Source organism: Calonectris borealis, chromosome 1 (genome assembly GCF_964195595.1).
Source record: "Calonectris borealis chromosome 1, bCalBor7.hap1.2, whole genome shotgun sequence".
In the NCBI taxonomy this organism is placed as follows: Eukaryota; Metazoa; Chordata; class Aves; order Procellariiformes; family Procellariidae; genus Calonectris; species Calonectris borealis.
In genome coordinates, this window is record NC_134312.1 from 220,297,851 (window position 1) to 220,325,408 (window position 27,558).

At 62.9% G+C, this 27,558-nt stretch overlaps 2 protein-coding genes across 11 annotated transcripts in view; one reads left to right on the top strand and one right to left on the bottom strand.

Annotated features, from left to right (window-relative positions):
* Positions 1-26,937, top strand: PGAP2 (post-GPI attachment to proteins 2). 10 transcript variants are annotated; one of them, XM_075140516.1, is made up of 8 exons: positions 836-1,537; positions 1,906-2,890; positions 3,951-4,125; positions 5,597-5,849; positions 9,055-9,161; positions 18,225-18,333; positions 18,623-18,720; positions 26,261-26,937. In XM_075140516.1, exons 2-8 carry the CDS (start codon positions 2,772-2,774, stop codon positions 26,516-26,518), a joined length of 1,119 nt encoding a protein of 372 aa, XP_074996617.1. In that variant the 5' UTR covers positions 836-1,537; positions 1,906-2,771; the 3' UTR covers positions 26,519-26,937. The 10 variants fall into 10 exon arrangements, with proteins under 10 accessions (XP_074996624.1, XP_074996626.1, XP_074996617.1 ...); XM_075140520.1 differs by lacking the exon at positions 26,261-26,937 and adding an exon at positions 24,856-25,654; XM_075140517.1 differs by lacking the exon at positions 26,261-26,937 and adding an exon at positions 23,214-23,302.
* Positions 22,721-27,558, bottom strand: part of RHOG (ras homolog family member G) — a 10,875-nt gene continuing 6,037 nt past the window's right edge. Inside the window, exon 2 of the mRNA XM_075140526.1 lies at positions 22,721-24,149. Within this exon, the coding sequence (XP_074996627.1) occupies positions 23,535-24,110 (576 nt within the window). The 5' untranslated portion in view covers positions 24,111-24,149 and the 3' untranslated portion in view covers positions 22,721-23,534. The remainder of the gene's footprint in view (positions 24,150-27,558) is intronic.

Consider the following 27,558-nt stretch of genomic DNA (forward strand, 5'->3'; position numbering starts at 1 on the left):
GAAGGGGAGGAGGAGGTGGAGAAGGAGGCGGAGGCGGAGCCGTGGTGCCGGTGCCGGTGCCGGGCCAGGGCATGGAGCAGTGCGGAGGGGGCTGAGCGGTGCGGGGCTGGGCGGGGCAGTGGGAGGGGTGGGGTGATTGGGGGGTGCAGTTCTGGGGGTCTGAGGGAGCAGTGGGGTGGCCGGGTGGGGGTCACTCGCAGCACTGTGAGGTCTCTGGAGGGGTGGGGGGGGTACCCGGGGGGGTCTTTGGGGATGTGGGGTGTCCGGGGGCGGTCACAGCACTGTGAGGGCTCTTGGGGGGGTGGCTCACAGCGAGGGAGGTGCCTCGGGGGAATATGGGGTGCCCGGGGGGGTCTCTGGGGTGTGTGGGGTGCCCGAGGGGGATGATGTCTCTGGCAGGGGTGTGGGGTAGCCGGGGGGGATCTCTGAGGGATGTGGAGTACACGGGGGGGGAGTCTCTGGGGGGAGTTGTGGGGTGCCCGGGGAGGGTCTCGGGAGGAGCCTGGGGTGCCGGGTGGGGGGGTCTCTAGGGAATGTGGGGTGCTGGGGCCTCTGGTGCAGGGCAGGGTCAGGACTGTTTAGCGCATGACATAAAATATTTGCTTTTCTATTTGCCCCCTTTGGGCAAGACCCTCGTGACAGGGGGACGGGGGCTAATGGGGGCTCCCTTTTTGGGGATGGCGGGGACACGGTGTGCGGTGCGTACCCGCAGCTGAGCCCCCCCCTCGAGGGAGCCCCCTCCCCATCGTCGTTGTCCCGGCACGGGCCTCGCTCTGTGGGAAGCTGCCTCTACAGCCCTGCCCTGCGCTTCAGGGGCGTCCCCTTGCTGTTGGGGTCACTGCCAGTGGTGGTCCCGGGGAGGATCCCCCTCCACCTGCTCCTCAGTCCAGCTTGCTGCAGTCCCGGCCCCAAAGGGCTCCAGCAGAGCCACGGTAGAGCTGCATTTTCGCTTTGCTTTCATCCTGCAAATAAATCCCCCTGCCATAGCAGCCTGTAAAGCTGCAGCACAGTCCAGGCGAGGGGCTGAGCTGTGTTTTCCATAGCCCTTTGCTGCTGGGGACCGTCCCTGTGCCGGGGGGCTTATGGTGCTGGAGGAGGGGGGTGGCTGTGCTGCCCGGGAGCTGCTGCCCAGACTTCTGCCCTCGCTGGTAACTGGCTTCTGCGGGGATTGTCTGTCAATCGGATTTGTCCTGGAGTCCGAGCGGTGTGTGAGGTGAAGCAGGGATCCCGAGCTGCTCACTCGGAGCAGAACTTCACAGCCCCTCATTTGGGCTGCTCGGTGGGGCTCATCCCCAGGCAGGGGGGAGCCTGCTGGGGCAGGAGAGGTTGGGGCCAGACATGGCGGGAGGAGAGCCCGAAGGAAGACGCGTGTGATGATTGGGACTGATTTAACATGGCTTTGACCCCGGCGGTCTGAGGGCAGCTGGGCTGTGGCCAAGGGCGCATGGGAAGGTTAAAGGATGAACAGCCGTGGCTGAGGGTGAGATTGCAGCCAGCGAGTGTTGGGACTGAGCTGGTGGAGAGCCCTGAGCCGGAGGTGGGTTGCCGAGCTTTGTAAACTGCTTGTCCCGGCTTGCCCAACCTGATAAGCAACAGCTTTATCGTTGTGCAAAGTGCGGGGCTTGCAAGGTCCTGATCCTGTAGCTGGAGTCTTGCCTGTAAAGGTGCTGAGCGCTTGGCTGGGACGGTGCTGGATGCGGGGCTGCGGTGCGGTGGCAGTGGAGTGAGGACGGTGCCGTGGGTGGTTGGGGATACGGTGGAGGAGCTGTAGATCGCAGCAGCACCGGCGGGCAGCACGCAGCACCCTCGCTATGTCAGCACTGTCCTGTGTAGCAGCTCTGAGTGCAGCCCGGGAACGGTCTGGATGGACGCACCCTGCCAAAAAGAGCTCACGTGCCTTTCCAGCTAGATCGGTCTTGTGGTCTGCAGCACAGTGCGGGAATGTGGGCCCTCTCCAGGAGGAAACGGGAGATCTGGTTACCCGGGATATGGAGAAGGCGGAGATACTCAACAACTTTTTTGCCTCTTCACCGGCAAGTGCTGAAGCCACACCACCCAAGCCGCAGAAGGCAAAGGCAGGGACTGGGAGAATCAAGAGCCGCCACTGTAGGAGAAGATCAGGTTTGAGACTTCTAAGGAACCTGAAGGTGCACAAGTCCATGGGACCCAATGAGATCCATCTGCGCGTCCTGAGGGAACTGGCGGATGAAGTTGCTAAGCCACTATCCATCGTATTTGAGAAGTCGTGGCAGTCCGGTGAAGCTCCCACTGACTGGAAAAGGGTACATGTAACCCCCTTTTTTAAAAAGGGAAAAAAGGAAGACCCAGGGAACTACAGGCCAGTCAGTCTCACCTCTGTGCCCGGCAAGATCATGGAGCAGATCCTCCTGGAAACTATGCTAAGGCACATGGAAAATAAGGAGCTGATTGGTGACAGCCAACATGCCTTCACTAAGGGCAAATCATGCCTGACAAATTTGGCGGCCACCTACGACAGGGTTACAGCATTGGTGGATAAGGGGAGAGCAACTGATGTCATCTGCCTGGACTTGAGCAAAGCATTTGACACTGTCCTGCATGACATCCTTGTCTCTAAATTGGAGAGACATGGATTTGACGGATGGACTGCTTGGTGGATAAGGAATTGGCTGGATGGTCGCACTCTAAGAGTTGTGATCAACAGTTCGATGTCCTAGTGGAGAGCAGTGACGAGTGGCGTTCCTCAGGGATCGGTATTGGGACCGGCGCTGTTTAACATCTTTGTCGGCGACATGGACAGTGGGGTTGAGTGCGCCCTCAGCGAGTTTGCCGACAACACCAAGCTGTGTGGTGCGGTCGACACGCTGGAGGGAAGGGATGCTGTCCAGAGGGACCTCGACAGGCTTGAGAGGTGGGCCCGTGCGAACCTCCTGAAGTTCAACAAGGCCAAGTGCGTCGGGGCAATCCCAAGCACAAATACAGGCTGGGCGGAGAATGGATTGAGAGCAGCCCTGAGGAGAAGGACTTGGGGGTGTTGGTTGATGAGAAGCTCAACATGACCTGGCAATGTGCGCTCGCAGCCCAAAGGCCAACCGCATCCTGGGCTGCATCACCAGCAGCGTGGCCAGCAGGTCAAGGGAGGGGATCCTGCCCCTCTGCTCTGCTCTGGTGAGACCCCCCCCCCTGCAGTGCTGCGTCCAGCTCTGGGGTCCTCAGCACAAGAAAGACATGGACCTGTTGGAGTGGGTCCAGAGGAGGCTGGAGCACCTCTCTATGAAGACACGCTGAGAGAGTTGGGGTTATTCAGCCTGGAGAAGAGAAGGCTCTGGGGACACCTTATAGCAGCCTTCCAGTCCCTGAAGGGGGCCTACAAGAAAGCTGCAGAGGGACTTTTTACAAGGGCATGGAGTGACAGGACAAGGGGTAATGGCTTTAAACTGAAAGAGGGTAGATTTAGATTAGCTATAAGGAAGAAATTCTTCACTATGAGGGGTGGTGAGGCACTGGAACAGGTTGCCCAGAGGAGTTGTGGATGCCCCATCCCTGGAAGCGTTCAAGGCCAAGTTGGATAGGGCTTTGAGCAACCTGGTCTAGTGGAAGGTGTCCCTGACCATGGCAGGGGGGTTGGAACTAGATGATCTTCAAGGTCCCTTCCAACCCAAACCATTCTATGATTCTATGTCCTGCTGCCCGCACATCCTGCTGCCTGCTCCTCCGCACTGCGTGCGGGCCGCTGCTCTGACCCTGCTCGCTGTTGTACATGAGTCTCGGGCTTCCTGCATCTCCAGAACGGTGCTTTCAGCTGCCTGTCCTTGATGCCCGCCCTAGGGCTGTGCGGCTGTTAAACACGGGTGTGAGAGGCCGCCCCTGCCAGCCGTATGTGTGCATCCCTGCGCAGGGCCGTTTGGGGCTGGACTTTGCAGGAGGACAGAGAATCCTCATCAAATGTTTGCTTGTTTGTTTGTTTTCAGGTCCATCAAGATGTTACAGGTACCGCTGCCTCTGGATAGAGATGGGATCCTCTTCCGGCTCCGTTTTACCACACTGGCCGTTGGGACTGTGTGTTGCCCACTCTTTGGTTTCCTTTTCTGTGTGATCTGGTCTCTGCTGTTCCATTTCCAGGAGACAACAGCAACCCACTGTGGGGTAAGCGACTCATCAGGAAAACGTCCTCCAAGGTCGTGGCTGTTTGGCTGGGGCAGCTGGTGGGGTGGCAGGGATCCTCTTCTTGTGGGCTTTCCCGCCAGATGTGTTATGGGATCCTTAACAAGCTGCTTTATTTTATTGTACCTGTAATGCCTCGGGACTGGCAACTGAGGTTTCGGCTTTTTAAAAGGGACCTGGGGAAGTACAGACTGATCAGGCTGATGTCTGTACTGAGCATGTTACTGGTGACTATGATAAGGAATAAAACTGGTGAAGCCACAGCTAAATATGCTGTCTCGTGGAAGAGTTGGTCCAGCTTTTGTAAAAGGAATTGCTGCCCCTCAGATCTACGGGAGTTCTTCAGAGGAGTCACAAGCACGTGCCTGGGGAGGGACCACCTGGATTTCCAAAAGGGATGAGCTCGGATTCCTCTCTAGGGCTTTCGAGCAGCCACAGCACAAGTGTGGATAAGCAGCTGGTTACGTGCTGGGAACAGAGGGCCGGAGTAGGTGGTCATTCTTACACCAGCAGGAGATGACCCCAGGGCTTTATGGGGTCTGCGTTGTTCCTCGTGCCTGTACGCAGTGGGGTGACGCAGGCTGGTGGTGATGCCGAGATCCTGGAGCAGGGATGGTGAGGCAGGCTGCTGAGGGGGGTGACGGAGCCACAAAATGCCAGGGCAGTTTGATTTGGAGAAATAAGTAATGTACACACCCAGCATGTGGTTCTGTCCCTTCCTCGTGACTCGGGTGTATGGGGCAGGGCAGCACGGACGCTCAGAGGTGTCACACAACTCCTGTTCCTGGTGAAGTGGTGGGCTCTTCAGCTGCGCACAGGAAGAGATAATGGGTTGAGAGCAGGGAGAGGCGAGACAGAGACCTCTGAGGTCGTGGCTGGAGGGCAGGCAGGGATCCTGGAGATCGAGCAGGATCATGGAAGAGTGGATTACCTGGTGCATAGCAATTGTGGCTGGCTAGGGAAGTCCCCGAGCTGTGAAACTCTGGAGGTCGGGAGTTTATTCGGGGCTGCATTGATGGTTTTCCTGCTTTTATGTTCCTTCCTGAACTGTCTTTGCCTGCTGTTGCTATCAGTTCTCTCCATTAGGGTTGGGCTACAAAACCGTGCACCCTCCTCTCCTCTCTCCCCAAACTTGGGGGCAAAGAGCACATGGGGGACCGTGACTGAGTAAAGGGAAGGAATAAAGGTCAAAAGTATAAAGCCAAGAAACCCAAGCGAGACCCTGAGCAGGGCACGCCCGTGCCAGGAGTCTGTCGTGGCAGGGCTGGGAGCTGCGTGGTCCTGGGGGATGAACCAGTGTTGCTGCCACGTTATGTTCCCTGGCTTTTGAAATAGGAATAAACTGATTTAGAAAAAAAAAAGCAAACCAGTTTTAGCGTCTGGGAGAGCTATAAATATGACACTATGACACACTCCCTGTGCCTCTCCCCATGAGCCGCTGTCTCTCTTCCAGGTCCCTAACTACCTCCCCTCCATCAGCGCCGCTATCGGAGGCGAGACTCCCCAGCGTTACGTCTGGCGTCTCTGCATCGGCCTCCACTCTGCGCCCCGCTTCCTCGTGGCAGTCGCCTACTGGAACCACTACCAGAGCTGCCACTGCTCGCACCCTCGCTACCTGCGCTTGTGCAACTTCAACCTGCTGCTCAACCTGCTCGAAAACTTCGCCCTCCTTATTCTGACGTATGTGTCCTCATCTGAAAACTATGGTAGGTGTCTCCTCCCGTGCTCTGTGCTGACCGTCGTGCTGGTGGTCTCGCTCGCGGCTGCTGAGGCGTTGCAGAGCTCTGCTTCACACCAGTGTTTTAGAAGTAGTCAGTTTGGGGGCAAGAAACACCAAAAATAAAGAATTTCTATTAAAATTAGTATTTATAGAGCAAAGTTATGTCCATAATGTGCAAATAGCTGTATTCTTCCCAAAATTCTTGGTTGCTGATGTTTGGCTGAAACCATAGGCTGAATTTTTGTATCAAGCCTAGGATCAGACTTTAGCGCTTGGTTCCCACTTGTGTGCAAGGCCATGCTTAACGCGTCTCACCGCAGCTGAGCAAAGGCAGGTTAGTGCTCATCCCTGCTATCCACTCTGTCTCCATGGCTGAGCTTTGGCTTTGGCTCTGAGCTGGCTTCCAGCCCGTGCTCTGTTCCAGCTGCATTTTAAGTACCCTCCTAGAAAATTTTCTGGGTAAAATTTCCTGTGTTGATCTGAAACCAAAATCAGAATTTTTCAGGTTAAATCAGTGTGTGCAAAATATGGTCATGATAGGCTGGGAAATGCTCTTCTCCCACATCTGGAATGAATTTAAGTGCCAGTGATGACATCCAGCCACTGTTTAATCCTGAGATCTGGAGGAGGCACCGGGGATTGACTTGAGAGGACTCAGATCCACAAGCCAGCAAGGTGGTGCTGTTGCGGAGGAAACAAACCCAGTTCTGGGACTGGTCAGCAGGAGAGTTGTGTGTCGGCTGTCCCTGCACACAGTTTGAGGATGATGATGATGGATATTGTGTCTGGCTGTGGGACTGCACTGCAGTATGTAGTCACAAAGTCCCGCAAAGAGAGGCCAGGCCAGAGCTCCAGGAAGAGAGGGTTTGGAGCGGGGCTGGTGAGGGGAGGTTGACAGAAGAGGGTTTGTCTCCTTGCAGCAAGGGAGATGAGATGGGGGGCAGGGATGCAGCTGATTTTGTGCTGAGAGTACTCGCAATGGTGAGGAAAACAAGCTCTCGAAAGGCAGATGCAGTGGGGGTCAGGAAGCCTTGTGACGGGCCATGGCCCCTGGAGCCCTTCAAGAAGGCTGGGAATGTGCCTGCAGGGTTGAGGGGTCCAGCCCCAGTGAGGGGACCAGGTGGATGATTTCTGAGGCTCCCTCCCAGTCAGAGCTGGAAGTGCAGAGCACTGCAGGCACTGTCCTGATTCCCTGTCAATGTGGGTATTTGGAGATGTTGCATCTTGCCACCAAAACGGCAGGCTGTCCGGGAAAAACAGCTAGGAAGTGCGTGAGCCCCAACAGCTGACAGCTCTCTGCGCACGCTGCTTAATTTCCCACTCACAGATGCTTCTCTTTCACAGTGCAGTGGTTATTGCCTTTCTGCTCACCTGCTTGTCACTCAGGAGCCGTGCCTAGAGCAGTCCATGCCGGGGCCTGTTGCTGGCACACTGGCTGTCGGTCCGATGAAGCTTCCCACCATTTGGGTGCTCACTGGCTTCCACTGGATCTTCACCAGTAAGCCTAGTGACATCAGGGCTGTGGTGTCATGAACAGAGTCCAAGGATCTACCCAGCCTTTGGGGTGAGGATGTAGATCCTCCAAAACGTGCTGTCTCATCTGAACCCCCAGACTACACCAGGGTTTAAACAGACCCTTCCCCAAGCTCTGTTTTGTGAGGGTCATGGAACCATTTGTTCTTCAGGGGGAGCATAGCATGTGGTAATCCCGAGCTGCCGGGCTGGAGCAGGTTTGGAAACTACAGCTCCGTGTGCTGTGGAGTTCAGTGAGCTGGGATGGCTGGACATGAACCTCCAGCCGATGGAGATCTGTGGTCTAGGGGATGTTCCTGTCCGGCTCACCTTCCTCATCTCCTGCCAGCACTCCCTGTCCCCCATGGTGAGGCATCCCGTCGCCACTCCACCTGCCTCTGCCCGTGTCCCCAGCTGCCCCCACCGTGGCAGGGGACTGCAGACCACCTGCCAGCAGGGCTCCTCCAAGCCATCAGGACTGGGAGCATGCCCTTAGAAATTCAGATGCTCTTTTGGGGTTTGGATACCTCAAAGTGCATCTGCACCTTGTTTCGTGGCCGGCAGAAGCAGCTCTGCTTCCCCCCGGTTTGTGCAGAGCTTTGTGAGGGGGAGACTGAGGCGCAGTAGAGCGGCTGGGCAAAAGCTGCACCGAGAGCTGAGGCGAACCCAGTGTTCTCAGATCCTTATTACAGACTAATCTCAGGTTTGTGGGGAAAGTTTCAGACCTTAGCTGTCGTGCTGAGATGAGAATGGGCTCAGGCTAATCATCTCTGCAGGGCACTGCTCACATCTTCACCTCTAACAGTTGCCTTTACCATCGCTCCTTGCATGGTTTCCCTTCCCCTGGAATTGAGAGGGGAAGCAGGGAAGATCATTTCTTACGCTCAGGTGGGTGGGAGTTCAGCCTGTGGTTCAGTTCCTGGAGAAGAGGCTGGGAAACTCTTAAATAGAAGCATTCATCTGAAAATAACTCACCTGAAGTTGCATGGGCTTTGTCTATGGCTTTGGGGTTTTGTGAGCTGCTCTGGCTTAGTGGTGCTCCAGCTGCATTTCCAGCCTGACCCTAAATCTGTGCTAGTTCAGTGACACACAAGACAGCCTCGGTGCTGGTGATGAGGCTGATGACAACTGTTAATTGGCAGGTAGATAATGCAGGAGGCCAGAAGATGGCCCCTTCTGGATCTTGAACTGGCTCACTCTGCAAACCCCTCGCTCTGTGCCTCAGTTTCCCCATCCCTAGAACAACAGTGGTGATGCTGAGCTGCTCTCAAGGGTGCCTGAGCTTTACAGCCGCGTGAAGCCACGGAGACTCTCAGATGGGATGCCAGAGCACATAAACACCCTGCTGGCACCTTTGGAATAAGTCTTCCAGCAACTTGCATCCTCCTCCAGCCCTGGGCTTACAGGGGGCCATGAGGCACACGCGAGCTTTGTCATTAAATCCCCCTTCCCCTTCCCTGCATGGGCGCAGGGGATGCGGAGCCGTGCTGTGCTTTCTGCAAAGACCCTGGTCCCCGGACCACTGCTCGCGCTGGGGCCTCAACACCTGCTGGATGCTGGACTCCTAGCAGGACCACATCCTGCAGAAAGCAGTCCTTCATTCTCCCAAAGCCTGCCCCGCATTCCCCTTGTGCTCTTGGCTCAGATTTAACAGGAAACCTGTTGTCTTGTTGATTCAGCAATCCATGAAAATGCCTTCATCGTCTTTATCACGTCGGCTCTGGGCCACATGCTCCTGACATGCATCCTCTGGAGAATGACTAAGAAACACACAGTAAGTCCCGAGGTACAGAAACTTTCCTTTCTTCTCTCTGTGCAGTGCTGGGTGCTGGGGAGGGGGCTCTCGGCTGGTGGTGGAGGGCTTCGGCTGTCGCTCGCTTGTGAAATAACTGTAACTGGGTGCTAAAGGAGTTAACACCACCAGGTGAAACGGGGAAACATGGTCACCAAAATTCATGGTATACCAAAACGAAGTGAGGAGGCGTCTTTTAATTTCCTATTTTCTGGTGTTCACTTAGAGGTGACATTTGAAAACCGCCCCATTAGTGTCCCTGGGAGGTGGGTTTGATGACCCCTTCTCCTTGCCTGAGGATGCCTGTTTCTGAGCTGAAATTGGCTTCTCAGTGCTGGGGAACTGGGAACCTGCTGGTCCTGGAAACTGGGAACAGTTGCCAGCAGCAGGCAGCAGGTGTTGTGTTATCCCTTTCCTCCAGGAATTGCTGCACTGAGCAGGCTGGCTGTGGCTCTTGTCTCTGTGAGGGGGCCGGTGGGCTCAGGGACTCACTGGTCAGGCAGAGGATCCAGCCTGGGGCTTCTGGCTCCATCGCCTGGATGCAGCTTTGGTGCCGTGCTGGCTTGTGGCGCGCGTGCTGCACCGTGGGCACCGGCACAGCCGCAGGCAGGCAGGGCAGGACATTCAGCTTTGAAACTCTGTATGCAAAAGCTGCTTCTGCGTGTGTGTGCCTCTTGTATATTTGGCTTTGCCTGGGTCTCTGGGCTCCCTGGACCTCTGTCCTTTTCTCCTTCGGGATGTGTCTCGCCCAGCTGATCCCCAGTCCAACCCTCACAGTCCCCAGTACTAAATGGGGAAGGGTCCCCAGGGCTCCCTGGACTGTGTTGGCCCAGGGAGGTGATTGCTTTGCAAAGCAGAGACCTTCAGGGGAAGCTGACGAGGGCTGGGAGCAAGTCTCTCCGAAGGGACTGCATACAGGGATACAGGGCAGGGTGGGTGCTGTGCTTGGGGTCTGCTCAGACACGCTGCCTGCATACGAGCAGGATGAGCACTGTGCGTGGGGTCTGCTCGGACAGTTACAGAGAGCGCCTCGCTAAGGCTCCTGCTCCATCACCTCTGTTTATTGTCCCCTTCCTGCAATTCACCGAGCCCGTCCGCTTGCTGGCTTATTTCAGAGACCTGGAAAAGAAGCTTCCAGCAGTTGTTTGGCTGCAAGATGCTCTATGAAAGGGGCTTTTGGAGATCCCAGGGTTCCCCTCTCTTTCTCTGGGAAGTGATCTGTTGTCTCTTGTGATATGCGAATAATGGGAGCTCAGCAGTCACCCCTCGGCTTCCTTTATTTCATCTTCGTTGGCTTGCCTTGGTTTTTTTGCAAGAACTCCAAACCCCTGCATCTCTTCCCCCCAGCACTGCACCTCAGACGATGGCTCCCCGAGCACCTGTCTGCAGGCGTTGCACCTTTGCAGACTGTACCATTGCAGCAAGCCCATGAGTTTTGTTTGCAGCGTGTTAGCAGCAGCGCTAGCCCTGCTGTCAGCTTGCGGGAGCAAAAAACCAGATGCTGGCCGTGAGCTGGGCACGGTGGCTGTTCCCTGGGCTGAGCTCTGATCCTGCACGCCCCCATGGTGATGGGCACATGTCGCTGCACGTACCAGGGGCTGCAGGCAGAGAGCTCTGGTATAACGCATCCCTGCCCCATCACAGCGTCAGAGCCGGAGGATTGGGTCAGGGAGGTGAGCAGTCTGCCTCTAAACATCTGGCTTTTCTCTGCTGGTAATCCAGGTGGGTTTCTCCCAAGTTCATGTTAGGGAACACTGTGAGCAAAGTCCTGCCGGCGGTGTTTTGACCTGGTGCGCCCTGCCGCCATCTGGCAGCACTGCTGCCTGCAGGTTGCCCTCCTCTGCCGTGTCACCTGCCGGGGCTGGTTCATTACCTGCTCCTGAGGAGCTGAGGAAAGCAGGCAGGAGGTGCTGGCGTGGCTGTCCAGAGCCCGTCCCATGGGTCTGCCCGTCCACGGCTGGTCTGTGAAGCTGCTGTGGCATGGTGGCCTTGCTGGAGCTCTGCTGGGGGAGCAGCCGGCGCCCACAAAGCCTATGGGCTCGGTGTCGTTGGGTGCTGTCACCTGGGCCCTCGTGCACCCGCTGGCGCTGGAGCAGCCTATGCATCTCCTGCTCCAGTGCTGCTGGGTGGCTTGTTTCGGGCATGGGCCAAAACCTGCAAACCTGCCCCCCCGTCCTGCAGGACTCACGTGGGCTGGGGGCTGCTGCCAAGCCGCAGTGTCTCTGGTCGTGTGCCGCAGGGGGCAAGGTGGCAGCTTGCCACTCCTTGTTACCCTCTCCCCGATTGCTGCAGGGCTCAAGCTGTGCTGGGGTGCTCCTGTGTCCTGGTGCACATGCCCAAGCCCAGCAAAGGAGCATTTGCGCCCTCTGAGGACGTGTCGACCACAGCACGTCCCTGGGTGGAAGTGCGGGGGGGCACAGTGATGCCCTGGCTGAACGTGCCTCCGCCCGGCACGGTGCCACCACCTGGCAGGGCTTCCTCCTCCCATCTTGGAAAGGCCCTGCTGATGGACGGGAGCTGCCTGCAGGGGTGCATGGTCCCCCCCAAAGCTGGGTGTCTCTCCGTGGAGAGTGGACCCCTTTGGGGCCAGCCCTGACCTGGAGCCAGGGCTGGTCCGCCCCTGCCCGGGAGCGCGGTGTCCCCTGCGCCAGCTCCCTGCGGGGCCGTGTGTCGGCAGATGGAGCTGTCGCCCGGGGAGCGAGGGTGATGGGCGAGTTCCTCCGAAAAGGAAAGAGCTGCGCGGTGGCGGCGTGGCTGCCAGATTGGATGTGTCTGGATGAAGCGGGCTGAGGGCTTGACACGCCTCTGGGCGCGCGGCCGTGGGCAGCATCCTTTGATAAGCAGGCGTTCACCCTTATCGTCGCTCTGCAGATCTGTCTTGTCGCTCCGTCGGTGTCCCATGATGTGCGAGTTGGGCTTCGCTGTGAATCACTCCCATGGGCCCACGGCTCCTCTGGGCTGGGCAGGGTCTCCTGGGGCTTATCCCGCTGTTTGGGTTCCTCGGGCTGCACGCCCGCTTCCCAAGGCCGGCAGCAGCAAGGCTCTGCGGGGCCGCCGGCAGGTTTGTCCCGGCTGCTGCGACACCCACGGCTTGCTTGGCTCAGCAGGGGAGGGGCGGCGGGGCTGCACGAGGCTGCGGCGAGCATGGTGCCGCCGCCACATCCTCCTCACCCCGAGCCGCACGGCCGGCGGGAACTGCCGGCCTCAGCAGGCGCAGGGAGAAGCTGGGCAGCGCCTGCTGAGCTGGCCAGGCCAGAGGCTCGTGGGGCTGTTTTAGGGCAGGGCGCAAGTGATCTCTTCCTGCAGGTCATGGCATCTCGGGGCCAGATTCTGGCCTGTTCGTGTCGGTTGTGGGGGCTTTTTGTCCACCTTTGCTACCCCCAGCCCTGGAGCCGGCAGTGGCAGGAGGGGATGGGCGAGGGGGACGACTCTGGTCCCATGGTGTCCTGTCCTTCCCTCCTCTTCAGCAGAGGGTACCAGAGCTGCCAAGGGTCCCCAGGGGGGTTCAAGTTCTCCGGGGCCAAACCTGGGACCGTCCCAGGACAAACTCCATGCGAGGAGCTGGAAGGCTGGACCCAGCCTTCCTCGCGCTCAGTCCAGAGGAGGGAGCAGGGGATCTGTGCACAGCCCCCTCGGGGAGCCGAGCTGGGCCTGGGGAGGGAGGAAGGGGCCAGCAGAGCCCTTCTCAGGCCCTGTGTCTGCCACCACGTTTTAGCGCTGCGGGAGGGGGTGAAGCTCCCCACGTTTGTCGGAGTTTCAGCGCGTGAGTGACAGGAATCGGCCTTGCAAAAGCCTCGCGTTCGTCGGGGCTCGTGTTGCAACTGCCTTTCCGCAAGGGCAGGAAGGTGCTGAGGAACTTGTTCGTAATGGGGAAGTACAGACTGTTTCCAGTTGCAAGGTGGCAAATAGTGAGAGAAAGGAAAATGAAGCTCTGCAGGAGGGAAGAAAAGAGAAAGCAGGCTGAGAGGAGGAGGGGAAGGGACAAAGCAGAGAAGAGAGCTCAGGGGAGAAAGGGCAATGGAGCTAGAGAGCCTCCAGCTCTGGACTGATCATAGCGGACCAGAGGCAGCGCACCCAGTCCTTGGTGCTTGGCTATGGCTGGCATGGCAGTGCCCTCCCTGGCTGGCATCTCTGCAGTCACTCTCTACTCCTGGCCAGCTGCACGCCCTTTAAACCCCTTCTTCCACAGCTGGCTCTGCCACAGCGAAGATGATGAGCAGTGCAGCAGAGCAGAGCGGTTTCACTTCTTGTTTGCAAACATATTTCCCCCCTGCCCCAGCGACTGGCGTCACTAGCTGCTGTGTTTTGGCCAGGAGACATGCATGCACATGCGCGGCGGCCGCCAGGCCGGCTGCTTCAGGCCCATCAGTGGAGCCGGGTCCCGCTGTGCCACCGGCGCTGGGGCTCTGCCCTACAGCAGCCCAGGCTGCCAGGCTGCTGTCAGCCCACTCCGTAGGGCATGCAGGCTGAGCCCAGCCCCAGGCTGGTGGCTTCTGGAAAGCGTCTCGTTCAGCAAGTGCGAAGACGGAGGTGCTGCTGGGGTGCAAACCCCAGCTGGGTGAGCATGGGGGGGCGGGCCAGCAGGCGCCCTACTCGCTCTGCTGCCACTCCTGTCCCCCTCAGCGCTGGTTACGCCATTTCTGCTGGTGCTGCCGGAGCAGGACAGCTGAGCTGTTCCCAGCTGCTGCTGGAGCCGGGCGGGGGGTACCACAAACGCGGTCGGTGAACATGCGTGGTTTCAGCCCCCCTCCTCGGTAGCGCTGTCTCCTAGCCGGCAGTCTAGCGACAGCAGCCGGTGGGGGCAGTGGCGGTAGCTCACACAAGCCCTCTATAAATATCCCAGTGCTAAGCTCTTGGTGCTGGGGCAGTTTGTCTTCGGGTTCACCGCAGGGGAGCCAGAAGCGCTCGAGGGGGAGCTGGGACCCGTGTGCAGCACGTAGCCTCGAGGGTGCTGCTTGTCCCCCAGGAAGGGACGGCTCCAGGAGCAGAGCCAGTGCTTAGGAGGTCCCAGGAGAGTGTAGCTGTTGCACTTTGAATTAGTGTCACTTTGCCATTCCATTCCCTGTCCCCATCAGGAACTGCTGGGGTGTGAACTCTGCAGGGTCCCTCTTCTTCCTCTCCAGAGGCAGTGGCAGAAGCAGGAGGCTCTGTGCCTCCTTGCTGCTGTTTCCTACCTGCCCGCTCACAGCAGCCATCCTTCAGCCCTTGGAGCCAAGTTTGCAGGGCTGGGGGCTCCCCCGGGACGGGGAAAGGAGATGCCAGGCGCCTTCTGCGGGCTCGGGGCTGCATGGGGCAGCGTCCCGGTCTGGGGCTGCAGGGCTGGCGTGGTGCAGCTGGTCTCTTCTCCTCTCCCCCCTCATCTGGCTTCCTGCTCCTGACTCACCTTCATGTACGCGGGGAATGTGCCTCAGCTCAAAGCCTGCAAGCTGCCGGACTAAATATAATTTGCCTATGGTTTTCTGGGCCAGACACGCATCCAGCTACGGAGGGTTGGCTCGGGGAGGGGGGGCTCTGTGAAACTGGAGTGGCTTGCAGGGGACACCGGGTGCCCCAGTCTTGTCTTGCCAGGAGGAAATTGCGAAGCCAGGGTGGGCAGCTGCGTGTTGCTAGCTGCAGCTGCGCCAGCCCAGCAGCCCCAGCAAGGCCCCGGCGGGAGCCTGAAGCCGGCTGAGCTTGGAGCACCCTGGGCGGCCGACGCCAGGCATGGGAGTGCCCTGGCAGCATCCCTCTGCCCTGGCATCCCTCTGCCCCAGCCCTGCAGGGGAGCAGGTTCTGTACTGCCTCGTGCTGGGTCAGGCTTAGGGTCAGGGTTCTTCGTTCCCAGGGAGGGAGGGGTGCACTGCTCTCCCTCTGGGTTTGCCAGGCTGTAAAGCCATCCTCCCCGCCTCAGTCTGTGTCCTGAGCATTTCACAGTCGCTTGTCCCACAACCGTGGGATTTTCTTGTCCCTCTCTTTCCTCACAGGGAGCTGGAGTGTGGAGGCTTCAGCCTCCTGTCAGGCTGCTTCGAGCTGCCAGCTCCACTCCAGGGCGCTAACCTGGGGGTCTCCCGTCCCTGCGCTGCCCTTCGTCCTGCTGCAGGACCCCTAATGCCAGAGCATGTCCCGCTCAGCCCAGTGCCCTGGGGGGATTATGCCTGCAGGGTGCTTGCTGCCAGCGGTGGGTCCCCAGGGGTGCGCAGGGGCCGTGAGGCAGCACATATCGCGACAGATGCCCACGTTGCTGAACAGCGGTTTCTCAGCAGCCAGTGGCTTGAAATCTGGCACCATTTGCTGCTCCTGGGGGAAGGTCCCTGCAGCAGGGCGGGCAGCCCAGGCAGGAGGCCGAGCTGCAGCGGGAAGGAGCACGGGGATTGCGGGGGAAATGTGGGAGCTGGAGCGTTACCCCCTGCCCTGGTGTGGGAGGAGGAGGCAGGAACCGTCCTGCCTGCGCTTCAGGCAGTGTGGCAGGAGCTCCGGTACCTGCTGGTGCCCGATGGAGATGAGCTGCCAGTCTGCTCACCAGCGTGGACTGTACCCGCCGCCCCGCTCATGGCTCAGGCAGCGCCAGTCACTGTCCCCACTTCCCACAGCCCCAGCTTTGTTGGGGGTCCCCCACCCGTGGCCCATTGCAGCGCTCCCTGGGGATGTCCCAGGAGGTTCGGCTCCCTGGTACCCCCCGGCCTTCGGCCACCAGGTCACTGGGGGCCCCTTGCAAGGAATGTGGGGGTGCCTTTAATCCATTGCAAGCAGGAGCCTCCTCCAAGGTGTGGATTCGGGGACTGTGCAGCGCAGTGAGGTGCTGCGTGATACAGTACATTGGTGTGGTGTGGTTTGGAGCTGTACAGTGCCGTGCAGTGCAGCACACCGCAGTACCGTATGATGCAGTGCAGTGCCCCAGGGTGCAGCGTTGTGCAGCGCCACGCGGTGCAGCACGATGCAATGCAGTGCCTTGCAGTGCCGCACAGCATGGTGCCGTATGACGCGGTGCGGTGCTGTGCAGTGCAGCATGGTGCGATGCAGTGCAGGGGAGCACGGTGGGGAGCTGCCGCTCATCTTGCAGCGACAAGCGGGCCTCTGCTGCCGCTTCATAGCACAACCGTTTCCGCTGCCGTGGGACCTGGATGAAAACAAGGCTGTTTTGTGACCCGCTTTTCCGGTGTGAAACTTTACATAACGCCTCGGCCCGACTGCTCATTGTTATTTAACTCCCGGGCTGGCACCGCTGCTCACCCCACCCCGCACCGCTGGCCCTGCACCCTCACGTTTGAGCACCAGCCGCCTCCTGCTTCCTGGTGGGCAGGGGCTGCAGGCAGCGCTGCCTGCTCCTGCCTGCAGGAAGCCCTGCTCCAGAGGGTCCCGGGAGCCGCTGGGGAGAGGGACCCTGGTCAGCCCGAGCGGGAAAGGACCTGCCCGGGCCCCGTGAGGCGGAGGCGGCGTCGGCCCCGTGTCCCCAGATGGCGAAGGCGACCGTCCTTCCTCTCTGGGTTTTCCTCCCTGCTGTGACCTGTTTGTGCTCGCAGGGCGGCTGGCTGAGCCTGCCGGTGTGCTTTCCGGGGGGTAATGGAAAGTGTGATGGGGCAATTTAAATTTTCCTTATTCTCAGCAGTCCCTGAAAATGGATTTTTTGTCTCACGTGAAATGTCAGACGAGAGGGAAATTCCCCTCCCACCCAGAAACGGGAATAACAGCCCACGTCTGGGCCATCTGTGGCATCCCTGGCCCCCTCGCGTGGGGCCAGCCCCCTCCTTTCCAGCCCCCTTGCCCCAAGGCTTGGCGTTTTGGCCGCCCTGCGCTGGGATGGAGATGCTGAGGTCTCCCCTGCGTCCTCCTTGGTGTCCGGCCGCGGTTTGGGTTTCCTCTGCCACGGGGGCTCCCAGCTCACGCCAGGCCTTTAGGTTTCTTTATGCTCAGCATGATGGGAGAGGAGAGGAAGGGGGCTGGAGCCGGTACCCACCACAGCCCAGTGGCTCCCGGAGGGGGCCACTGCACCCATGGTCCCCAGCTTCAGGGGGTGCTGGGCAGCATGCGGACGGGGCGGTGGGCTGGGGGAGCCCACCATGGGGGAGAGGGCTGGCCCCTGGGCTGCCCCCTTTGCTGGGGGGATGGACTCTGCCAGCACAGAAGCAGCAAGCTGTGCATTGCTGGGAGTGTGGGGGGCCGCTGGCAGCAGCCCTGTGCTCTGCTCCCGCCTGTTGCGCTGTCAGAGGTGGTGCTGGAGGGCAGGATGGGGCCCCCACGGTGCCAGGGCGGCTTGTGCGATGTCTCCGGCGCGGCGCCCGCCCCAGCTGCTGCCCCTTCATGTGGTTTCCTCCTCCCCGGTGCAGTTGCGAGTGAAGGGGGGCAGCGCCGGCTGCCGCCGCCTGCGCATGCTGGTGAATTCCCCGCGCCGGGGTGGTTGGGCAGCGCCCCGGGGAGCCGGGGCCACCTGCAGCCGCCCTGTCCACAGCCGGAGGATCTACCATCTGGTAGAGCCGTTGGCCCGTCTTCGGGGAGCTGCGAGGGCCCCATGTGCCCTGTGCATCCCAGCACCACCGCGAGCAGCCGGGTGCTCCTGCCTCTGGGGTTGCCCACATTTGCCGGGGGCTGCGTGTCTTGTTGGCGTCAGATGGTGCCAAAGGCCCCCATGGCTCCCGTTGCCCCTCACTCGGCTGCAGCAGCAAGTCCCCAGGGGAAGAGCTGGCATGGCAGCCTGCCCTCGGGGCTGCCTCACGCCCCGCTGCGGGGAGCCCGGGCAGCAGCTCGGTTTATCTCCGTGTAGGTGTGATCCCCCCGCGTGCCCCCAGGTCACAGCCCTGCCAAAGCAGCCGGTGCGGCCCGTGGTCCTTACCTGGGTGGTTGTGCCCAAGGAGCCAGGGTGCAGAGGGGCTCCCGGTGCCTGCCTGTGCCCCCGGGGCTGCGGCGGGGCCAGGGCCGAGCTTCCCTGAGGATGGGGGTGGCTGCTCCGGCATCTCCGGCGTCCGCAGGGGCGAGGGCTGAGCTGCTTGCGGCCTCAGCGGATCCCTGCCGTGCTGGGCGAGAGGGACAGGGCAGGCACCAGGGACCGGCTGGGGCTGTGACCCAGCTCTTGGCTTCTTCCAGGAGCGCAAGTCGTACAAGTGGAAGCAGCTGCTCTTCTTCTTCACCTTCATCACATTTGCGTTTGCCGTGTGCGTCTACTTCCACCACAACTGGTACTGCGGCCCCGGAGGTAAGGGGGCCGGGGCAGGGCTGCACCCCTGTGACTCGGCCGTGCCTGGGGGGGTGCGCACGGGGAAGGGGCCGGGGTGACACCTTGCTTGCCAAATCCCAGCCAGAGGCCAGGAGAGCTCCCCCAGGAGCAGCGGTGCCCAGCCGCCCTTCTCCCGCCTGGGTTCAAGCAGGGGCTGAGCCCCCCGCCCCGTGTCCTGCTGCCCCAGGGAGGTGCCCCAGGAGATCCCCCGGCTCCCGGCGCAGATCTGGCTGCAGGTTCCCCTCACCTGCTGTGTTTCCTCCACCAGTGTACACCATCTTCGCCTTGCTGGAGTACCTGGTTGTCCTCTCCAACATGGCCTTCCACATGACTGCCTTCTGGGACTTCGGCAACAAGGAGCTGGTGGTGAGCTCGCTGCTGGAGGACAAGCACTTCTAGCCGGCCTCGTGCCGCAGCCAGCCGCGTGCCAGCCGCGGTGCCGGTGACAGGCAGGGGCTGCTCTTCCCCTGGGGGAGGCAGAGAGCCCCCTCCCTCTCTTGCTTCCCCCAGGGCTGGGGCCAGGGTGTTTGCTGTGGAGCTGCTGCAAGGACCATCCCAGGGTCCTGGGCCCTGCGAGTGTCTGTGCCTGGTCCCTGGCTGCGCTGGAGCTCTCTTACAGGGGGCTCTTGCTGGGGACCCTTGAGGCCAGTACCCCCTGCCCTGGCTGCCTGCTGGCTACCGGGATGGGCAGGACAGAGGAGAGGGCAGGATTCTGCTGCCTGTCTCTTCGGGGCATCGGGGCCAGCATTGGGGCACAGAGGCCAGCCTTGCCCTGCCCCGGCTTCGCCCGTTCCTCCTCCAGGCTGGGGGTCCTTGGCCAAGGTCCTCAAAAAGGGCTGGTGGCCTTTCAGGCCTCAAAGGTTAAGGCAGCCTCAGGAGAAGGAGCACTTGCTGCGCCTGCATCTCTTTGGTTGCACCCCCAAAGCAGGGCAGCCCACAGCCTTGACTTCTTGGAAAGCCTTTGCTGCAGGGCTGGGGCAGAGCTGGCCCCACGCTGCGGCACCTGGGGCTGGGTCCAGGCTCCTCCCAAGCCCGGGCTGAGCGCCGGAGCTGCGGCCAGGGGCTGGCCCTGGGCACTGCCGGGGCCGGGGCAGGGTCCCAGCCCGTCCACACCTGCGCCGAAGGTGCTGGCCCGTGCGCACACTGCACAGGAGCAGGCAGGAGAGCATGAGTGCAGGGGTGCACGGGGCACAGCAGATGCCGAGAGCATCCACGCTCTCCTGCTCTGCCTTTCCCAGAAGGCCCTCCAGCAAGCAAAGGGTGCTCGCAGGGGTGCTGTGCTCCAGTTCAAGCCCAGTTTGGGGAGGAAGGGTGAGTGGGCTGGTGCTGGAGGTCCTCGCTCTGACGTCCTGCATGGCTCCCCCTGTGCCGTAGGGCTTGAGCTGGGAACTGCTGGTGTTCAGCGGTGCTGCTGCTGCCATGGGAGGAGGGCGCTGGTGGTGACCCCCCATCGGCAGACTCTGCCGGCCAGGGCGCAGGGGACTGGCATGGCAGCGGTGCCGTCTGGGTGGGAGCTGGGTGCTGGCAGCGTCCGTAGGCTCCTCCGCTCCTCCCCGTGCACAGCCAGGCCGGGCAGGGCTAGTTGAAGGGGGCTGCCGCTGCTCTGGTTTGCAGGGGCCATGGCCATGGCCCAGGAGGGCTCGGCTGCATCCTGCACGGGGAGGCCACGGGGAGCTGGTGCTGTGCTTGGAGAGGTAGCACAGGGCTCGCTCCTAGAGGCTCCCTGGAAGAGGAATGGGCAGGGATTGCAGGCAGGGGTTGCAGGCAGGGGGAGAGGGCTGAGCCTGTCGGCACCAGGACCTGTCTTGAATTTGGGGAGCTCTGTGCTTGCCAGGGCTCACCCCGTGCCACGCTTGGCCGTGAAGGACCGACGTGGGTCCCTGAAACCGCCCTTCATGTGAATGCAGCCACCACCAACAGTCCCCTGGGATGTCCTGGTGCTCGTCCCTGCGCTCCCGGGGCTTGGCCTTCAAGCGGGTCCTGCCATGCGCATGTCCATCCGCCAGTGTCCCCACCGCGCCGTGCCGGGTTCCATCCATCTCCCCTGCCTGCATGTGTGTGGTGTGCTGTCCCCCGGCAGCGTCTGCGCCTTGGTTTTGAGGTTGAAATAAAGCGCTGAGTATTTTTGTGAGCTCTCAGCAAACTCTATGCCACTTCCACCCAGCCCGGCCAGTGCACGGCCCCGGCACGGCCAGCGGTCCCATCCCTTCCCAGGACCCCGGGCCAGGGTGGGGGCTGGGCTGGGGTGCAGGATGTGGACCCCGGGGGCTGGGGCTGGGGTGTGGGACGTGAGCCCCGGGTGCTGGGGTGCGGGACATGGACCCCGAGTGCTGAGTGAGGCGGGAGCAGGCTCGGCAGGGCTGGAGGAAGCTGGGAGCCGGCCAGGGAGCCGGGCTGGAGGCAGCGTTCCCGGGCTGAGTCCACCCCGCAGCTGGCGGCTCCGCTCCCCACCCAGCCCCAGGGGCTGCTGACTTGGCTGCGGTTGCTGCGGGGCCAGTGGGGCCGGTGGCCAGCATAGCCCGGAGGAGCAGAGCCCTGGGCCAGGAGGGCTGGGGTGGGCACAGCTGGGGTACGGGGCACGGTGCTGCGGCTGAGCAGGGGGCAGGGGAGCTGCCTGGGGCCTCAGTTTCCCTCTGCCCCGTGCAGGGGGGTCCTGCCAGGGCGGTGGGGCCCCGGCGGGGCCCTGACCTCATTGCGGCCAGGCCGGGCTGGGGAGCAGCTGGGAGGGGAACAGCCATGAGCTCATCCCACCGCTCCAGGGCCAGGGCAGGGCTGCATCCCACCACCTCTCTCGGCATCGCACCCCGGGGTCCCTGCCTCATCCCAGCACCCGCTCCTCCACCGTACCCCGCCAGGGTGGCACCTTGCCCCCGCGGGGGCTGCAGCCCCTGCCCGCACCCTGCCAGTCCCCGGGGGTCTTTGTTAGTGACCTGGCAGGAGACCTCCAGCCAGGTCCTACCGTGGGCACGGGGACGTTTCTGCTGTGGCAGCCCAGGCATACCAGGGGTCCCCCCAGCAGCGCAGGGCATCCCAGTGATGGCTGCATTAGCCCCCCAGCTCTGCCCTGTGCAGCCCCACACCATGGCACCCACGGCTCTGCCGTCAGGTCTGCCCATGGGAGCTTGTAGGGTGGCACAGCCCCTCAGGTGCCGGCAACCCTGCCTGCAGCCCTGGCCCCAAAAGAGGGAACCCCCCGCAGCACAGCCCCCCCGGATGATAGTGGGGATGAAGGTCAGATCCTGCTGCTGCAGTGGGAGCAGGATACAACTGTCACGGGACCGTGCAGCGGGAGCAGGACATGGCCATGGGGATCCCCCATAGAGGGAGAAGGATTCGGTGCAGCCGGGACCTGCAAGCCTGCCAGTGTGCAGCCCCCCAGGGACGAGCCAGGGCCATGCCCCAGCGCCGTGGGCTCCCAGGCTGGGGGTCTGGGGGGGGCTACGCTTTGCACCGGCTCCTGCGAGGCTGCGGCAAGGCACGGCCGGGGGAGTGGGACCAGGGATGGGACGTGGCTGGAGCCGCCCTGCCGCGCGGCACCATCACCCACGCCAGCCCCCGGCGGCCCCCTGGCTCTGGCTGGGAAATGGCAGCAGGGAACAAAGGCGGCTTGTAGCGGGTGCTGGGTCTCTGCCCTTCCTGCAGGAAGGCCCCAGGGCCAGACAAGGGGCCCATGTGCGCGGCAGCGGGGGCCCTGCCAGGCCTCGCCGGATCCGGCTGCCGGCCAGCACGTGCCGGCAGCCCATGGGGCCTGGCAAGGGGGTGGCAAGTGCGGCCGAGCAACCGGGGCTGCTGCCAGTCCCTTGCTGCCACCATCGTCAGCCTCAGCACTCGGCCACAGGACCCAGGGTCCCCCAGGACACCCCAGCCCCGCAGTCCCCGGGCACAGGGACACGGGGCTCTGGCCTCTGCCTGCAGCTCCAGAGCGGGGCAGGACAGGGCAGAGTCAGAGCTGGGGTGGCCGGGGGGCTCCCAGGGAGGGGACCTCTCTCCTGCAGCCCCCTGTGCCCCCCCCCCGCAACGTCCCCATCCCCGATGTCCCTATGGCCGCTTCCTGCAATGTCCCTATTCCTATCCTTTGCAATGTCCCCAAGCCCCCCACAGGGGAGCTCAGCGCTGGCCCCGAGTGGGCATGGGGGTGGCTGAGGTCAGGACTGGCCATGGCAGGGGCACCCCGGGCTTGCCCTGGCCACGGCCCCCCGGGCAGAGACCCCCAGCACTGCCGCGAGCACCCTCAGCTCAGCCCTGGCAGGGCGAGGGGTCCTGGCCCCACCTGGGGCAGGGGACCCGGGTCCCCCCAGGGTGGCTGCAGGGGTGTCCCTGTGCCCGGGGAGGGCGGGCGCACGTGGGAGAGCACAGGAGACGGGGAGCCTGGGCAGGTCTCTTTATTTAAGGAGAAGCAACTCGGGGAGCGGCTGGTTACAGGCGAGTCCCACTGCCCTGCGGAGCCCCGGCACTGGCCGGCGCAGGAACACGTTCCTCTGGCAGAGCCTGCCGGCAGCGCCGGCTCCGCTCTCGCCAGGGCTGGACTTCCCCGGTGCAGGCCCCGGGGAGCTGGTGATGCTGTGCCGGACTGGGCTCACCCCCAAACACCCACCCAGGAGAACCCCTGTGCAGCCGCCGGGACACCGCGGCAGGATGGGGCCGTGCCAGCGCCAGGGCAGCGGGATGCTCGGAGGTGGCCGAGTGCCAGGGCTATCACAGAGGGGCTGAGGGCCTCCCCCTGCACCCACCACAGTCCCACTGGTGCAGGCAATGGGGGTAGCAGGTCCCCATGGGGTGCTCGGGGTGGGGGTGGCAGGTCCCTGTGGGGTGCTCAGGGCAGGAGTGGGGTTTGGCCACCCCGGGCATCCCCTTCTCAGGAAGCGTTGCTCTGTGCCGGGACCGGAGAGGCATCACCCAAAAGCGAACGCTGACAGCCAGGTACGGGGTGGGCGTCCCGTGGGGCTGGGGGAGCCCGCTGCCGCCGGGGCGGACGGCCAGTTAGTGCAAACGAGGTCTGTATTATTAAAGCTGGCGGCTTTGGGCTGGCAGCCCCGGTCCCGCTGTCCCCGGGGGGGCAGCGAGGCTCGGGGAGGCACTGGGGCGGGCAGGGGGGTTCTGGTGGCGCCGAGCAGTGTCTTAGGGGGCAGCGGGGCCGGGGCAGGGGCAGGATCGTCTCTCTCTGGTCGCCGGCAGGCCCGTCACAAGAGGACGCAGGGCTTCTTGGGCTTGGCCGGGACGGGGTTGAGCACAGCCCTCACCGCCTCGGTGAAGACATCCTTGATGCCCTCCTGGTTGAGAGCCGAGCACTCCAGGTACTTGACCGCGCGGATCTGCTTGGAGAGGCTGATGCCCTGCTGGGTGGTGATGGGCGCCTGGTTCTGCTCCTTGAGCCGCTTCATGGTCTCGGGGTTGTTTCTCAGATCCTTCTTGGTGCCGACCAGGAGGATGGGCACGCTGGGGCAGTGGTGGCACACCTCCGGGTACCACTTGTGCTTGACGTTCTCGTAGGAGGGCGGGCTGGCGATGGAGAAGCAGATGATGAAGACGTTGGTCTGGGGGTAGGAAAGCGTCCGGAGGCGGTCGTACTCCTCCTGGCCAGCCGTGTCCCACAGGTTTAAGTTAATAGTCCTGCCATCCACCGTGTTCTGGGCGCTGTAGTTGTCAAAGACGGTGGGGATGTACTCCTTGGGGAAGGCGTTGGTGGTGTAGCAGATGAGCAGGCAGGTCTTACCCACTGCCCCGTCGCCCACCACCACGCACTTGATGCTCTGCATCCCCGCGGCTCGGCGTCCCTCACGTCCTCCTTCAGCAGCCTGCAGGGAGGGGAGAGGGTCAGAGGAGGGGGACGCGCCAGGGCTGGGCTCACCGTGGTCCTCCCGCTCGGATACCTCGAGGCCGGAGGGTGCAGAGGGGCAGGTCATACTCGGTTCACCCTCCATCCCGCAGCCTGGGTGAGCTTCCCGGCCAGGCACATCCCCACTGGCAGTCCCCGCGATGTGCAGCAGCCCAGAGACCCCCCGACAGGCAACTGCATCCCCTGACCCAGGGCAAACGCTTGTGCCACCGCAGCTGGCATGCGCGGGGACCGCATCGTCCCCAGGACGGTGCTCCCAGGACAGCCAGGCTGCTGCAGCGCCCTGTGCTGTGCCCTGCTGCGCCATGCCCTGCTGCGCCATGCCATGCCGTGCCATGCCATGCCATGCCATGCCGTGCCCGGTACGGGATGGAGGGCCGCAGGGCGCACAGCCAGGGGCAGGTTTGGGCTGTGGGAGCGTGTGGGCTGCCACTGTGCGCCCAGTGCCGGTGCTGTACATGCCAAGCGGGGCTGGTGCTGGCCCCGGCGGGGCAGAGGCCGGGCTGGTGCCGTAGCCAGGCTGCTGGTGCGTCCCCGCGGGGCTGACGTCCGCTCGGGCAGCTGTGTTTATCCCCAAGCACGCCGCGCGTTTCCCTGTTTGCCTTCCTCAGGTTCCCTCTGCAATTGCCATTAAGGGCCGCATCCTGCTCCCCTTCCTGCTGCAGGCTGGAGCCGAGCGCTGCCAAGCCGAGCCCAGCTGAGGCGCAGGAGCACAGCGCAGTGCTGGGGCGGGAGGGTGCCCGCCCGTGGGGCCGGGCTGGCGCCGGCAGCTTCTTTTCCCGCTAGGATCCGGCCATAGGCGCAGCGGCTGCCCAGGAGGATTTATCACGACTGGGGCTTATCTCGGCCAGGGCAGCGGCTCCCACAGCCCCCGTGCCACAGCGACGGGGAGGGAGCCGAGGCGTTGGGGTGGAGGGGCGGGGGATGCCGCATCGGCCCAGAGCCCCGGGCTGGGGGCGACAGCCTTCACCAGAGCCCCCCAGGGCTGCAGGGCCGGCCAGCGTGGCTGGGGAAGGGCGAAGGGGCCGTGCCCCCGCCCTGAGCCCCCCCTGGGCCGGACCCTGCCCCCTCGGATGGGGAAGTCGCTCTTCCTCTTCCCGCCCTGACACCCGGCTTCCTGCCCGCGGCAGGGCCGGGTGTGCCGTGACCCCCGCCCTGCCTGGCTCCCTGCCTGCACCGCTGCACCCCCAGGTACAGCAGGACACCCCTGGCCCAAACGCTGCGGAAGCCACCCCGCAGTGCCGTGCCTCAGTTTCCCCACTGCAAAAGTGCTTCTACGGCAGCGGGGAGATCCCCGGGTCTTCAGCCTGTGAGGGTGGCCGCAGCACCGGGGAGCAGCGGGGCCATCGCAGGCAGCTCCCCCCCACCCCCCGCAGGCAGCGCCTGCCTGCAGCAGGAAGCCAGCCGGCTGCGGCAGCGCGGGATCCCGGGCGGGTCACAAATAAACACCCTCAATTTTCTCCCCGCTTTGGTTGCAAACGGGTTTCCTCGCACCAGGCTGCACCAGCGACGGTGCAGGCAGGCAGGCGGGCAGGCAGCGGGACCCCGCCGGGGTCTGTGGGCTTGGAGCAGCGGCACGAGGCCGGGCGGGGGGAGAAGGGGCAGAGGGGTGGGAGCAGGATCAGAGCGATGGGTGGAGGAGCGGGGGGAGCGGGAACAGGATTGGGGGGAGCAGGGTGATGGGGATGCGATCAGGATCAAGGCAGTGGGAGCAGGGGCAGGGCAGTGGGAGCAGGAGCAGGGTGGGTGGGAGCAGGACAGCGGGAGGAGGAACTGGATCAGGGCGATGGGAGACCGAGCTCCCTCCGCGGCTGCGCGGGGCCATCTCCAGGGTCGGGCACCCTCCACGGGGGCTGTAACTGCCGCCCCGCTGCCCCGTGCCATCACCGCACAGCGCCGGGGAGGGGCCGTGGGGAGCCACGGCGGAGCAGGCAGCACTGGGGAGGGAACCCCCAGGGACACCCCAGTGCCTCGGCCCCCACCCAGGGGTCCCGCCTGCCCGTGGGGGCTGCCCTGCTCAGGCCAAGCGCTAACTGCCTGCGATGCCCACGCACCCTCATTTCTCATCAGGTGCTGCCGCTGCCGCTGGCTCCTCGCCCGCCGTCCTGGGCGGCCACAGCTGGCGCCCGTGGCCCCTGCCCAGCTGCAAACACCCCTGTGCCCCCTCAGTCCCGCAGCCACCCTCTCTCTTTGCCCAGGGCTCCTGGGGCTGGCGAGGGGGTACCCCGGGGCAGCCCCCAGAGCGGGACGCAGCCACCCCCATTGCGCCGTGGCGGGGACCTGGCTGAGCTGGTTGGGACCCATCTGACCCAGCTGGGACCCGGCTGAGCTGGTTGGGACCCATCTGACCCAGCTGGGACCCGGCTGAGCTGGTTGGGACCTATCTGACCCAGCTGGGACCCATCTGACCCGGTTTCAACCTGTTTCCCCCCCGTCGTCCATGAGGCTCGGGGGGCACGGGCACCCCGCTCGCCCCGCTCTCCCTCAGCACCTCTGGGGCAGCTGGCAGCGCTGCAGCAGATTTTTTTTCCTTTTCTGATGAGATCAGGTTGAAGAAGAGATGGCAAAAATAAGATTTTCCTGGAAAGTCATTTTTGTTCATATTTTAGATCTGAATTCTCTTCTCTTCCCAAGCCAAAGGCTGGCAGGCGCTGGGTTGCTGGGAGCCGGAGCCAGCCGCTTCTTGGACGAAATAAAACCCCAACTGGGCTTTGCTTTGTGAAAAAACCCAAAAGATTATTTCTAAATCTCAGCCTTTGGTTTTCTTTGCAAAACCGTCCGCCCCGCGGGGCCCTAGGGAGCAGCCACGTCCCCAAGGACCCCACGGGGCAGGGTGGGAGGTGCACCGAGCGGCACCGGGCTCAGCCAGGTGGGGGGAGCGTGTGGCAGGTTTAAAACCACCCAAACCCAGGGGTGCGGGAGCTGCAACTGGCGGGTGCAGTGTCCCCGCTGCAGGAACGTCACTGGGGGGGACCCGCCGAGGGGGTGCAAGGGGGCGCGGGGGTGCAATGGGGCGCGGGGCTGCGGGATGCGATAGATGGGGAGGGCAGGGAGGTGGAGGGGCCCCGGGACGGTGAGGGGCAGCACCCTGGAGTAGGAGCTACCTCAAGGCATTGCAGCACCCGACGGTGCCCCACGAGCCCCCAACGAGACACGCAGCCCCCTGGCACCCGCAGGCTCCCGCTGTCCCCATGGCTCATGGGCACCCCAAGGTCACTAGTGTCCCCAGTGCCCACAGGCACCCCAAGGTCCCCAGTGTCCCCACGGGCACCCCCAGGTCCCTGTAGCTATTTGCATGCTGGGCAGCCACCCTGCAGCACATGGCAGAGCTCGGCGGAGGGTCCCCGCTGTCCCCTAGGCTGGGGTCC